Source organism: Brachyistius frenatus, unplaced genomic scaffold (genome assembly GCF_029030835.1).
Source record: "Brachyistius frenatus isolate BFR_SWC_R1_liver_20210118 unplaced genomic scaffold, ASM2903083v1 Contig_58, whole genome shotgun sequence".
NCBI lineage: Eukaryota > Metazoa > Chordata > Actinopteri > Embiotocidae > Brachyistius > Brachyistius frenatus.
This window is the reverse complement of record NW_027210657.1, coordinates 2,457,046-2,471,799: the sequence shown is the minus strand read 5'-3', so window position 1 is coordinate 2,471,799 and position 14,754 is coordinate 2,457,046. Positions and strand designations below refer to the sequence as shown.

The following is a 14,754-nucleotide window of genomic DNA, read 5'->3' as shown; positions in this document are numbered from 1 at the left end:
TGTCCACCGGATTTGGTGAATTTAGGTAAATGTGGCCGCCGGGGCATCTCTTTAGGGGGCGCTCTCGAGCCGTTTGGCCACGCCCACTCGCGACTCCACTAGAATACGAAATGTTTCGCCGGGAGACAAATGTGTTTCCACTTTCATGAGTTTTTGAATATGATAAAGCCTCCAAAAAGGAAAATCACTTTACGTAAGGAGAAGAACAACGACTAACTACCAAGAACGTTTTTACCAAATACAACAGGGCTTTCACACCGATGCTCGGTGCTCGGGCCCTAAATAGCAACTTTAAGCGGGGATACGAGGTCCCTCGCGCGCTGCACGTCGGGGAGGCGGCTTCGGGGAGGCGGCTTCGGGGAGGCGGCGGCGCGCCGTGGTGCGAGGGCCTGTACATCACTGCTTGCAGTTTTAATTTAGCATTGCTTTGGTCATGACGCAGCAAGTACAACTCGGCTGTCTGTCAATCTTTGAACTACAAGGAATCGATTAAACGGTGTGATTATTTTCTCAAATATCAGCTAAATCGTTGGTGTTATTTCTAAAGCCAAAGTGCGTTCATGTGGCGTATTGACTGCCAGCCGAGGGGCTCCCAGGGTTCAGAGAGAAGATCTGTCCGGCCCTGCTCTCTACTTGGTTTGGGGAAGTTGATTCTGCAGCAGTTAAACTGGCCTTATTTGATGTTGCACAACTCTGATCAAACATATTGATAACTTTGTGTTATTGCATGGTTTTGGTCTAGCGGCAGTACGTTTCTGCTCCTTTATTTCCTGTTCCTCTTAAAGGATGGTCAGCTGGTAAAGACGCTGACTCGTTGTTACTGTTGTGTTTTTCTTTCTGATTTTATCGTACGGACTCATTTTACTGCCTTACGATGCCGATGAAGTCTTCTAGAGCAACTTGGGTTTTAAGCATTGACGTTTCCCAACACGAGCCAGCAAACAGTTCGCCCGGACGAAAACCCACAGCTTGAAATCCGTTTGTCGTCTTCTCTACGACACTGGAGGCCTGTTATTTTTGAAAAGTGTTCAGGACTTTAAATGAATTTGCCCCAGTTATCTCTGCATTTACGTTACGCAACGATGGAAAGATAGAAACAGTATTTAATGTTCTTCTATCTGCTGTTACGAGAGAAAAACGTGGAGAAGTGCTGTGAAACACCGAGTTTGGAGGGACTCTCCTCAGAAAAGGCCATCACAGGTGATTCTGCAACATGCAACACGTTTAAAGTTACTTTAGATGGTCTGATACAACACGGCACTTTTTTAGAAAATGCACTCGAGGTAATGACACATCAGGTTTCTTGGTTCACTTGATGCACGAACACAAAGACAGACTTCAGCGATGAGTTGGCATTCAGACAAACTTTATTTTATTCACAAGAAAAAAAATGGTGTCAGATGAAACGATAACTCTTACAAAAAAAATACGCAACTTCTGCTTTGAAGTTATTTCGGAAGCAGCAACTTCTTTAAATTTGGATGATTGATGATGAAGAGTATTTCGACAAGTAACTTATTTGGAAAGACTCTTCTTGGCTTTCTGTGTGCTTCATTTGGGGAAGGAAAGATAAAACAGATGATGGGCTGCCTGTTGTCATATTTCCAGGTTTGGTACCTTTGTGCTAAAGACCAAAACCTGTGAGCAACATGGGACCAAAATCCAAAATGCCAAATTTCCACAAAGGATCAGAAACGTAGTTCAGACAAATAGTTTCCAGTCGGTTGATCAGTCAACAGACACGTTTTAGGCCAACAGGAGGATGGTTGCAAGAACTAGCACCTGTTCCTTGTCCTGGGTTTTGTGTCACATCACATTACATCTCATGGTAGCAGTGACTGCTGGGCCTGCTGAGTCTTTTCCTGCTCCTAGATTCATGTATCTCAGGCAGGTTTGGCTGATTATTCCTTATTTTGAGTCCCTGAAGAAATATATTCATATATTTGTGCATTTTGTATTTTTTTTTTAGTTTCTGTCGGTGTTCTCACTGCCTGATCTGTTCTGCACTCGGAAACACGATATATTACTGCATGATTTGCACCATGCATAAAGTACTCATCAAAAGTTTGGACACACCTTCTCATTCAATGTTTTTTTTTAAATGTATTTATTTTTTCTACATTGTAGATTAATATTGAAGACATCCAAACTATGAAGGAACACATGGAATAATGTGGTAAACCAAAAAAATGCTCAACAAACCAGAATATGTTTTATATTTTACATTCTTCAAAGTAGCCACCTTTTGTTTTGATGACAGCTTTGTACACTGTTGGGATTCTTTCAATCAGCTCCATGAGGTGTTCACCTGCAATGGTTTTCCAACAGTCTTGAAGGAGTTCCCAGAGGTGCTGAGCTCTTGTTGGCTGCTTTGCCTTCACTCTGCGGTCCAACTCATCCCAGACCGTCTCATTGGGTTTAGGTCGGTGATGGTGGAGGCCAGGTCATCTGACGCAGCACTCATCACTCTCCTTCTTGGTCAAACAGCCCTTCCACAGCCTGGAGGTGTGTTTGGGGTCGTCGACCTGTTGAAACACAAATGCTGATCCCACTAAGCTCAAACCAGATGGGATGGCATGTCGCTGCAGAATGCTGTGGGAGCCATGCTGGTTAATATGACTTGAATTCTGAATAAATCACCAACAGTGTCACCAGCAACCCCCCCCCACACACACACACACACACCATCACACCTCCTCCTCCATGCTTCATGGTGGGAACCACATGTAGAAACCATCCGCTCAGCTTTTCTGTGTCTTACAAAGACACGGTGGGAGGAACCAAAAATCTCAGATCTGGACTCATCAGACCAAAGTCCAGATTTCCACTGGTTTGATGTCCAGTCCTTGTGTTTCTTGGCCCAATCAAATCTCTTCTTCTTCTTCCTCAGTAGCAGCTTCTTTGCAGCAATTGGACCCTGAAGGCCTGATTCACCCAGTCTCCTCTGAACAGTTGATGTTGAGATGTGTCTGCTACTTGAACTGTTAATTTGTGGTTTCTGAGGCTGGTAACTCTAATGAATTTATCCTCAACAGCAGAGGTAACTCTTGGTCTTCCTGTCCTGGGCGGTCCTCATGAGAGACCGTTTCATCAGAGCGTTTGATGGTTTTCGTGACTTCACTTAAGGATACATTCAAAGTTCTTGAAATGTTCCGGATTGACTGACCTTCCTGTCTTAAAGTAATGACGGACTGTCGTTTCTCTTTACTTAGTTGAGTGTTTCTTACCATAATATGACAGAACTGTAGTCCAATAGGCCGATTCACTGTAGAGAGCTGTGCACCAACCCTGCCTCTGCACAACACAACTGATGCTCTCAAACACATTAAGAAGGCAAGAAATTCCACAAATGACCTCTTGACAAGGCTCACCTGTTAACTGAAAACCATTCCAGGTGAACACCTCATGGAGCTGATTGAAAGAATCTCAAGAGTGTGCAAAGCTGTTATCAAAGCAAAAGGTGGCTACTTTGAAGAATGTAAAATATAAAACATATTCTGGTTTGTTTCACTTTTTTTTTTATTTACCACATAATCCCATGTGTTCCTTCATAGTTTGGATGTCTTCAATATTAATCTACAATGTAGAAAAAAATTAAAATAAAGAAAAACCATTGAACGAGAAGATGTGTCCAAACTTTCAACTCGTACTGTATGTCGACATTTAACGGTGTTAATACACTTTTAAGGTTGCAAGTCAAAAGCAACTTCCTGCAGACAAAATGTCCGACTCGACTTCCCTCCTTTGTTGACCATAAGAAAGTTGCCTATTCATGCTTTATATTTGATGTGACGTGGCCGATACCAGCCAACTTGAAAGCGCACACAGTTTGCACGACTGCTTTTGTTTTATTTGCAATGTGAAAAGATGTTTTAACAAAATTACAAGATCAATACAAAAATGATCTGTCTTTTGCACAACCTTGCCCACTCGTGGTTTTATTTTTTGTCTCTCTAGATGTTGATGTTTGGCCTCGTAGAACTCAGGATGAGACCTGCAGTAGTTCATTCTCACATCCTTAACACAAATTAAAGCAAAGTAAAAGATAAAACAACGAGGCAGTAAGTAATGCTCTAATCAGATAGTCTTGATTAGTTAAAAGTTGTTACAAGTACTCGTTAGAAGTTGTACCTTTTGTTTATTTTGTAGGGAGTACTTTTACACCAGGGACTTTAAAAAATATGCAATACGACTTCAAGGTACTTTAAAAGGTGTTACCCATAATTCTACCCATTTAAAAAAAATAAAATAAAGAGAGATCACACACAGACCAACTTGTTTCAATGCGTCAAACTTTTAATTTTTGCTAAAGACATGAGAGAAGAGTTCATTCTGCAAACTACAGTTGTGCTAAAAGCTTTCTTTTCATTAACATGTTCAGTTTTCTCTGCTCAAAGCCTCGAGGCCTGAGAGACGACACGCTTCCTGTTGACTTGTCGCTTCGTTCCTTCGGTTGCTTTACGGCGATAGAAAAAAAAAACTACAAAGCTGTAAAATGATATGAAAGAGCGTCGGGTTATAGATGAGATGGAGGAGATCGTAAACACCAACACGAATCCTCCGGCGTGTCGGTTGTTTTACAGCTGCTTCGTGTCTCCGCGTCGGCCCGCGAGTTGACCGTTTCTCTTGACGCAGACGGATGGTCGGCGGCTGTTGCACTGCATGTCATCCCAGCACTTCATGTCTGTAAGTAAAACAACACAAACCATATAAAAGCTTTAGTTTTTGACCTTTACGTCAGTCCCACTTTAAGCCCTGTGGTTCGGTTTACCTCCATAGTTGACTTGGATGCAGTGCTGCGACCAGCGGCCGTTGTTGGGCTCTCCGGAACACCAGTTGGAGTAGTAGAAAGGCTGTCCATCACTCCACAACCACATGTTGTTCTAAAAGACAGGATTTAATAGTGAGTTTTATGAAATACCGGACAAACTTAGTGTAACAATGACGCAAATACCTCCTGCGCATCCGAGCCTCCGATCCACGTCTCTTTGTACTCGTGGCTGCCGCTCATGATCAGCCTCTGGATCTCGTGGTACTCCATGATGTTGTGCACCGACGCCAGGTTTCCTCCCAGGGACTCGCAGTTTTTCTACCAGAGAGATAAACACAGGCGGCGTCAACAGCGGGACTCAGAATCGGCAGGATGCCAGCGTGCGTGACAAACAAACAAACCTATCGCTTACCTCGGCTCTGGCCCAAGTCATGGGTCTGGGAATGTAGTGGAAGCAGCGACCGTTGAACTTGGACCAACCGGCAGAACAAAAGGCCGACCGCTTGACCAGGTGACTCTTAGCTGAGGACAAACAGTTTTGTTGAGTCTCCAGTTAATATTTAGTCATATTTTATTTGAATTCTACCAATCGTAATATATAGTAAAGTAAAATCTGATGTGCGCATCGATAAGACTTTCTGGAGAACATTTTAGACATTTTTTGGTTTCCCAGAATATTTCTTCCTAAATTTCAGATGACGTTCTCTGAAATCTTTCTAAAAGTATTCTGTGTTTCCAAGAACATTGAATCATTTGTCGCCGGGCTGCTTGTTAAACCAGGAATTCTAGAGCAATACATACCACCAGCTGGATCTCAAAAGAAGATCCACGTGTCATAGTTTAATAAAAGCCACCGACCTGTTTGATCATCTTTGGGCGCTGTTGCTGGAAGAGCTGGAAAAATAGTTTCACACAACAGTTACTAACTTGGTTCGTCTTGTTTCTGTGTGCAGCTGAAACTTTAACAAACTCACCGGCAGCTGCAGTCAGAGCGATCCCGAGCACGAACAACGACAGCATCCCGGCGCTGGAGCTTCACCTGCAGTCCAGAGAAACAAACACGTCAGTAAAACTTCAACACACAAAGATTGAAATCATTTAGAGAGTTCCTAGCTGACCTTCTCTTCTGGAGCTTCTGCCTCTCCGGGGACGCAGCAGCTCATTTATACGATTACTTATCTCAACACCTCGCGCAAAATGAGGAACTGAGACGACAAAGAAAACCACAAAAACGTCTTCAGTCAGAACTTCAAAGACACAATCGATGATCCAAACTTAGAGCAAAGGCAGGAGGGATGTAGATATTTCAATATGTCTTTCATTGCAGGGAAACGTAACTGAACTTTTAATTAGTGTTTTTTTTAATTCATATTTGTTGTTTTATAAATGAGATACTAAATCGTAGATGGAAACTGTAATTAAAACTGCAAGCAGTGATAACGGGCCCTCGCACTCTGGCGCGCCGCCTCCCCGAAGCCGTCTCCCCAAAGCCGTCTCCCCGATGTGCAGCGCGCGAGGGACCGTGTATCCCCGCTTAAAGGTGCTATTTTTGTCTCGTTTCCTGTCTCCAGCAGGGGGCGCTGGCGAGCCGTTTGGCCACGCCCACTCGCAAAACACATATCGGATGTATGTGACACGTTTCGTGAGGTTTCAAGCATCCTTTGACCTTAAACATCAACTTCCTGCATCACGGCGAGACGTCCAACTTTGCCGCATCGTCACGGCGACGTCCATTGACAAAGTCCAACGAAAGTCTCAATATATCATCAACTACATGTTTAGGTTATTGTGACCCGACTTTAGGTTCATGGGATCAACCAGCTCCACGTAGAAGGTGAAAGTATGAAAAGTGTCATTTCCAGTGGCCAATAGGGGGCGCTATGACTGTGAGCGAATATTGCCCCACAGGGGTCTTCAGGGCTAAACATGTAGTTGATGATATATTGAGACATTTGTTGGACTTTGTCAATGGACGCCGCCGTGACGATGCGGCAAAGTTGGATGTCTCGCCGTGACACAGGAAGTTGATGCTTGAAACCTCACGAAACGTGTCACATACATCCGATATGTGTTTTGAGAGTGGGCGTGGCCAAACGGATCGCCAGCGCCCCCTGCTGGAGACAGGAAACGAGACAAAAATAGCACCTTTAAGCGGGATACGCGGCCCCTCGCGCGCTGCACATCGGGGAGACGGCTTTGGGGAGGCGGCGCGCGGGAGGTTTGCAGTTTTAATTTGTATATTTGTATTTGTGCTTATTTCATCTCAATATTTAGCGGAAGAAGAAATGGGAAATGGGATTTATATGATCTCACTAAAAATTTAATTACTGGTTTGTATATGTTGTTTTATGCAGATGAAAGCATTGAATTATTTATGCGACAACGTTGATATAACGGATACATTTTTATATATTTAGAGGAAAATATTTTTAAAGGAACCTCAAAGTTTCGTTAAACTTTTCAAAGAAACCTAAAAAAAAAACGGTCTCACTGCCTTAATACATTATAACAATGTATACTGTATAATTCCCCCTCCCACACGTTCTTCCTCTCTCCATATATATTTACATAAATGGTGGCAAGTAATGTTTAAATCTAATGAGGGGAAATGACTTTTATTATATTATATAACGAGCATTCAAATGTTCAAACGGTAAAAAAAACAATAAAAAAAAAAACAATATGCATAGTCTGCTCTGAAACCACCATTCATACAAAAAAGCAGTTATATCCAGTGCACTTAAATTTTTCTCACTTTGTCGTATCTCTTTATCAGTTTATTGCGTTACTTTATTTGTTGCGTTTAAATTGAACAATAAAGTTAAAAGAAAAAAGTGTTTTGGAGGAAGTCGCGTTACGTCACTTCTGGAGAGACGCAGGCGGCTAGCAGTTAGCAGCTGGCTAAACATGGGTGATGGCGTCTGCGGCGATGGATGCGACGTAAATAAATAACAACACCTGCTCTACGCACAGTGCATGTTTATGAGTGGTTAACGGGTTGTTGTTTTTTGACGAAGAAGTAGAGTTAAAAAAAAAAAAAAAAAAAAAAAAAAAATTTGAAGTGGGTTGTTATGGCGACCGGGAGCAGCAGCGGCGGTTCGCTGGCGTCAAACCATGGCGGTCAGGAGGCAGCATCCAACTCGGCTCAGTGCGGATCCGCCGCCGCAGCCGCAGCAGCAGCAGCTCTCCAACGTGCCAGCCTCCGGTACTGCCGCGTCCGCCTCCCCGCCTGTCCTCGGCCTTCACCGGGAGCCCATGTACAACTGGCAGGCGACGAAAAGCTCCCTGAAAGAGCGTTTCGCCTTCCTCTTCAACAACGAGCTGCTCAGCGACGTCAGGTTCATCGTGGGGAAAGGCAGACAGGCCCAGCGGATACCGGCCCACAAATTCGTCCTGGCCGCCGGCAGTGCCGTTTTTGATGCCATGTTCAACGGAGGGATGGCCACCACGTCGACGGAGATAGAGCTGCCTGACGTAGAGCCGGCAGCCTTCCTCGCCCTGCTCAGGTAGGACAGGTGATCCTCTTACTGCGGCCAAATTTAAACCCACCGAGGTAACAAGAGTAATAAAGCTTTCAAGACTTGGGATTGTCGGTCAGGCAAAGTAATTAAAAATGCATAGGTCCAGTCATTCGCTGAATAATTAAATAATTGTCAGACTTATTGATATTGAAAATAGCTTTAGCCCTAGTGCATTTATTAATAGGTAGAATCTGCTCTTTACACCTTGATATCTTCTACATATTCAAACCCCAGAAGATACGATTGTAGATGCCTTACCATGAAATTAGAGCTGCGATAATTATTCAATCAATCATGTAGTTGATTGATAGGAAAATAATTACCAGCTATATTGCTAATTGGTTGTTTTGAGTCATTTATAATGTAAAAAAAAAAAAAAGTGCTAAAATTCTCTGATTTCAGCATTTTAAAAGTGCATATTTTCTGTTTCTTTAAATCCTCCATGAAAATAGTGGTTGTGAGTTAGTTCAATACAAAACAAGACGGTAGGCTGTACATTGGTCTTTGGGAAACACTGGTCAATATTTGTAACCATTTTCTTACATTTTAAAGAGCGAATAGTTTAATCTAGAAAATTATCGCCAGATTAATCTATGATGAAAATTATCGATGGGTAAAACCCTATGCAAAATATATTTTAAAAAAAAATAGGGTTGTGTCTGATAAAAGAATAAATAAGGAAGACTATAAATCTGACCGTTTTTAAGACTGTGGGCAGATTTTAGATGGCACCAAACAAGGACTGAGGTTTAACGGCACCTTAAAACTGCCGATTCATTTCATGTTTTATGGTTTGTGTTACTAAAAAGTGATAGATAAACTTTTCAGAATTCCTACTGTCTAACAACATGAATATCTGATCGCACACGTTGTTGTTTTTCCTCTGTACAGGTTCCTTTATTCTGACGAGGTCCACATCGGTCCAGAAACTGTGATGACAACTCTGTATACAGCGAAGAAGTACGCTGTCCCTGCTCTGGAGGGTCACTGTGTGGAGTTCCTCACCAAGCACCTCAGAGCCGACAACGCATTCATGCTTCTCACTCAGGTTATTGGTGACCACCTTGATTTCACAGCACATCCTCAACACTAAAACTGACTGGCGTGATATGGTCTAAATTGCAATTTTTCATTTACCAGCTAAAATATCACTTCATGTCACTGACAAAACTTACTTAAGTCCAAATCTTTAACTTGTTTGGTCTCCATTTGCTGAGGTTTTGAGTCCCTGTTTCTGAGATTCTTGAACTTCATTTTGTTGCTCAAATCCTTGAAAAATCACATAGACAACAACATGTCTGTTCAGAATTAGTGTATTAATCACAGATACATTTTAACCGGGTCTACTATCCGCCAAAGAAAAGGCCCTCATGAAAACACACATTTATTTAACGCAGGGCAGGAATAGAGGGTTTCAATAACAGCTTGGCCTGATTTTGAATCACGTTTTGTAGCGTAATATGTGAAAATGTGCAATAACAAATCAACATTGCTCTCTCCATCTGCTGGATACTGTCTTGACAGAAACCATTTTTCTCTCTTTGTGTCCACACCAGACCATCTTCCAGCCGTCGATGGTTGGATTTTTATGACATTGGCTGTTCTATTTTTGGTTTATGCTGCTGTTTGTTTGAGTTCAGCATTTTTCTCTGCTGCTGGCTGCTCTGCCTTCAAGCTGCTCTCTGATCAGAAAAACACTCCTTTCTTGTGTCCATCACTGCAACACAAAGAACTGACGTCCGTAATTTGCTTGAGACGATCCATATTCCCAACAGTGTTGTCTTATGCATTAGTGTCATTGCTCACCTAATTATAAATTATATTTTCTGAGGTTTCAAATCATTTTGGTGAGATTTTAATGTAGGAATGAAAAACCTGCTCGCAGTATTTGCACGAAACACTTTATTTCACGCAGCACGTTTTGGTTTAATCACGCACAATGCTGAGCGAATAAAATGCAGCAGTCCTCCTTCAATGCATGTAAGATAAATGACCAGAATCGAGTAGTACAAACTTATATTGCTTATTTTGTGCTTTATTGCAGGCTAGGTTATTTGATGAGCCTCAACTTGCCAGCCTCTGTTTAGACACCATAGACAAAAGCACTGGGGATGCAATAAACGCAGAGGGCTTTACAGACATTGACCTCGGTATGTGAGCTCTCTTGACCAGAAATCTCCTTTTCTACAGTTTGTCTTTTTATGTGAAATGATGAATGTTTTGTTTATTTGTACGTGTAGACACCTTATGTGCAGTGCTAGAAAGAGACACACTCAGCATCAGGGAGAACCGTCTGTTTGGAGCAGTGGTACGCTGGGCGGAAGCCGAGTGTTACAGACAACAGCTTCCCCCGACCTCAGAGAACAAACAGAAGGTTCTAGGGAAAGCTCTCCCGCTCATCCGCTTCCCGCTCATGACCGTTGAGGAGTTTGCTGCCGGTAAGTATTACAAAAATATAACTTGTTAATCATGCAGCAATGGTAGATTTTTTTTTTCCCAACACTGCTCTGACCAGTTCAGCCATTAACAAACATATTCATCATGTTCCTGTTGTGTCCATACAAGTCAAACCACGGAAACCAGTTTGATATTCTTTCTTGTGCAACAGGGCCTGCCCAGTCTGGAATATTGTTCGATCGGGAGGTGGTAAATCTGTTTTTACACTTTACAGTAAACCCCAAACCACGGGTCGACTACATTGACAGGCCTCGCTGCTGCCTCAGGGGGGAGGAGTGCAGCATTAATAGATTCCAGCAGGTAGAGAGTCGATGGGGGTACAGTGGTACCAGCGACAGAATCAGGTGAGACAATGAGATGGTGGTCAGCTGTTAATCAGAGCAAACTGGATTACACTGCATTTGCCTTATTTTCTTTCTCTCTCTGTTTTTTTCTCTCTCCGTAGATTCAATGTTAACAAAAGAATATCCATAGTGGGTTTTGGCTTGTATGGTTCAATACATGGACCCACTGACTATCAGGTCAACATACAGGTAATGTCTGCCATTAATGTTAAAAGAAAAATTCTGACATTGCAAAAATCACCAGCGGGTTTGTGATGAAGAGATGTCATTTATACTTTTTTGTTGGTCTGGTATTCATATTAGTACTGACCAGTCCAGAAATAAGGAATATAGAATAGTTTTTTCCTTTAAAGGTGCAATATGTAAGATTTAAGTCTCGTAATACCACTTTGTACCTTAAGAGGCAGTAGTGAGTCACTGTAGCTTCCAGTCTGTCCTCAGTCCAGCTCCTAGAGTTTAAGCAGTTTGGTGGTTTTGTTTGTGTAGTCTTGCCCTGCTGTTAGTTAGTTGACTTCCTCTATAACTGATGAGTGTAGCGTTAGATTGTATGGAGCCTGTATCGGATTAACTAAAAGAATTGCAATCGGTTAAATCTACGTTTTACATTACAGCTTGCTTATCTCCATTTTTAGCATGAACAATATATCGATGGCATTTGAAATGTTTTTGGGTTTGGTATGTGTTGTCATTATGTGCTACAAATATCTGTTTTGAATTATCCAAACAAGGTCAGGCATTTGTTTTTTCCTGTATAAAATGACTTCAGTTTAGTAGATCGCTAGATGAAGATCTACTTCACATACAGCTATTCTAACAGCAACAAACAGCTAATATTAGCACTGTCAGTAAGGTTGGTGTCCTGACTTCAATTGACTGCTATGATTTCACATTCACATTTATACTTGAGTTTATCCATCTAAGAATGTTACGTGTTGCAACTTCTCTTTAAAGTGTAATCTTGTGCAAAGACAAGTAGCACATCTCGTGCTGGATGTATGGATTTGTGCTACAATTTGAGCCACTAAAACTGGTACAGTTTAGTCAATACTAAAAGTGGATACAGTGGAATATGTAATGGGTAATTAACAATTTCCGGAACAGATGAAGCTCTGAAACTGCCATCCGTGTTTAAAATTGGTGTAATTATGGGTTTTCGCTTTGCACCTTTGTTCACCTGGTGCAAAAACTTTATTCATTTCTGTAGATTTTAGAGAGCGACAAACGCATTACACTGGGGCAGAACGACACAGGGTTCAGCTGCGACGGCACAGCGAGCACATTCCGAGTCATGTTCAAAGAGCCTGTGGAAATCCTACCCAATGTCAGCTACACTGCATGTGCCACCTTAAAGGTCAGTCTGAACTCGCTGCATTTGGAAAATGTTTTAAATTGAATGACTGAATATAGAATTTGGATTAACAGACAGCGTGTTCATTATTTCACCACTCAGGGCCCGGACTCACATTACGGCACGAAAGGGTTGAAGAAAGTGACACAGGAATCAGCAACGGGGACCAAGACGACCTTTTTCTTTTTGAGCTCACCTGGTAATAACAATGGTACATCAGTGGAGGACGGGCAGATACCAGAGATCATCTACTACACCTAGACTTTAACACGGTGTCATACAGGTACACTAAACCAGGGAGACCTCAGACCGCTGGGAAGACTGGACTGATAGAGATGTACGTAGTGCCTCATGACCCCTTGGAATACCGAATGTGTGTTTTAGAGTGAGTGTGTTTGTGTGTGTATGCTGTATGTGAGTATCTGTCTACACAATACTGGTGTACAGACATGATCAGGAATGTGCAAAACAGCCTGAGTAGTGAGAAGACCACAGTTCTGTTGTTTAAACAAAAAACAAAAAAAAAGCTTTTCGGGCATAAACTGTATCATCAGCTGTAAACGATCTAACTACGGATGTCCTGTCTATGTGTTATTATCTGTACGCTGCCCAAGTGAAACTACAGAGACAGCTACCATCTGTCGGTCGATGCCAATTCATTTCTTTGTCAGTTTTTGCTGATTTATCATAACTATAAAATTTCCATATTTTTTACAGTGCAGTTTTCATTTATTCAGCCGGTGTCTTTAAGTACTTTATTTTTGCATTGTATTAAGGATCAATGTGTGTTGTGTAACTTTGCCAGTGGTACATGCTGTAATTTATGACTTCATGTTTGCATAGCACTACATTAAAATGTAAACAAACAAACAAAAAGTTCCAAGACTTTTATGAAGAAATAAATGGGAAACAAAGTAGCTTTTTTAGCTTCTTTGGCAATAAAATACGGTAAGACCAAAGTAAGATTGTTTCGTTTGATAAACTCCAGATGAAGTTGGTCCTGGGTTAAATGATTTATGTTCACTCCTCTTTCTGCCACTAGATGACGCCAGATATTCCATAGATCCAGATATCACACTATTAAACAGATCAAGTGCAGAGTAGGAGGGGGTTGTGAGATGATGTCCCTTCACTGGAATATTATTGTATATCACATATGGAGTCACTGATGTGTAAAAAATATTTATGATTACTGTACATCTGCTTGAGGTAGCGGATGTTATTGGAAGGTGTCAGATGAAGATCAAGAGTTAAAGATGCCAAAAGTCCAGCAAAGTATTGTGCCCCTCAAGAAAGACAAACTTTCTGTAAGAAAAAGTGAAAAATAATCAGCACCGTCATTTTAGGCTCAATTGTGTCCTCCCCAATCCCAACTCAAATCTCAGTCTTGCCAGATTATTTCTCGTTGGATTTTCTCAGTTCTTATTCTGCCAGTGAAAAGAAACCTGCTGTATCTTAAAAGCAGCGTCTGCAGCCCAAAGATGAGGTCACCCTTAAATTGCATAATGTGCACATTCATCTGAGACAGGCGGTGGAAACGAGGCCACTTTAGACGGCTGTGAGTGGGCTTTGACGAGGAGAGTGATCCACGAAGGCTGTCAGGTGAGTCACCGGGACCTGAGAGCTTCTCCCGAATGACTGCCCACTTAGACAGCCCTTATAAAAGAAAAAAAACAAACAAGAAAATCACTTTGAGGCAGGGTTTTTTTTTTCCACCCACCACACAAAATGCTCAGAAACCAAGAGGACAGATAGTCTTATCTGTCTACCTGCGTAGTATAAAAGTATTTCAAGGTTTTCATATGAACCAATGGAAAAACCAATGAAAAACTAGCTCAATGAAAACTTGTAAGGTATTCAGAGGATAATAGAAGACAATTCCACTGAAAAATAGGCAAATAAGGAGCATATGGGGAATAACTCAATCATGTGGATGGATTCTTACAGATTACAGATCCATAACAGGGATTTGTGTTTCTGTCTGTCCGTATGTGTGTGGGCAGATATACGGCAGTAGAATGGGACGTCTTTCGCTGCGTGAGGCATGTATTTGAACACAGAGCAGAAGACAATATTCATGTCTCTGATGTTTTTGACAGCATATGACTGTACAGGACTGGAGTGTTCATGTCATACTGAAACAGACCTAAATTATCATAAGCAAAACAGAGAAATGTTTTTTAATCCTCAGTTTGCTTCTGAACAACCTGGTTTCTTCATGGAGATGAACTCTTCAGGTAAACTGGGTACTAAATGAATGCTTAGATCAAAAAGGCTCTACTACTGATATTTGTATGTTTTGTCTTGACTGGT

At 41.8% G+C, this 14,754-nt stretch overlaps 2 protein-coding genes across 2 annotated transcripts; one reads left to right on the top strand and one right to left on the bottom strand.

Moving 5' to 3' along the window:
- Window positions 1–4,275: 4,275 nt before the first annotated feature.
- On the bottom strand, window positions 4,276–5,874 carry LOC138625073 (ladderlectin-like). The gene is made up of 6 exons (XM_069705755.1): window positions 5,746–5,874; window positions 5,630–5,665; window positions 5,184–5,293; window positions 4,955–5,089; window positions 4,772–4,883; window positions 4,276–4,684 (listed from the first exon to the last, which is right to left on the bottom strand). Exons 1-6 carry the CDS (start codon window positions 5,789–5,791, stop codon window positions 4,578–4,580), a joined length of 546 nt encoding a protein of 181 aa, XP_069561856.1. The 5' UTR covers window positions 5,792–5,874; the 3' UTR covers window positions 4,276–4,577.
- Window positions 5,875–7,633: 1,759 nt separating this feature from the next.
- Window positions 7,634–13,492, top strand: LOC138625070 (BTB/POZ domain-containing protein 1-like). The gene is given in 9 exon segments (XM_069705749.1): window positions 7,634–7,955; window positions 7,957–8,277; window positions 9,184–9,340; window positions 10,337–10,442; window positions 10,533–10,730; window positions 10,901–11,093; window positions 11,195–11,282; window positions 12,298–12,444; window positions 12,544–13,492. Coding segments are annotated over 9 exon segments (1,482 nt in total). The 5' UTR covers window positions 7,634–7,842; the 3' UTR covers window positions 12,703–13,492.
- Window positions 13,493–14,754: the final 1,262 nt, after the last annotated feature.

Coding starts and splice junctions, on each gene's coding strand:
- LOC138625073 (XM_069705755.1), bottom strand. CDS start 5,791: ATGCTGTCGTTGTTCGTGCTCGGGATCGCTCTGACTGCAGCTGCCG. Junction 5,666..5,745: donor CGCTCTGACTGCAGCTGCCG/GTGAGTTTGTTA, acceptor CTATTTTTCCAG/CTCTTCCAGCAACAGCGCCC. Junction 4,685..4,771: donor CATCCAAGTCAACTATGGAG/GTAAACCGAACC, acceptor TTTTACTTACAG/ACATGAAGTGCTGGGATGAC.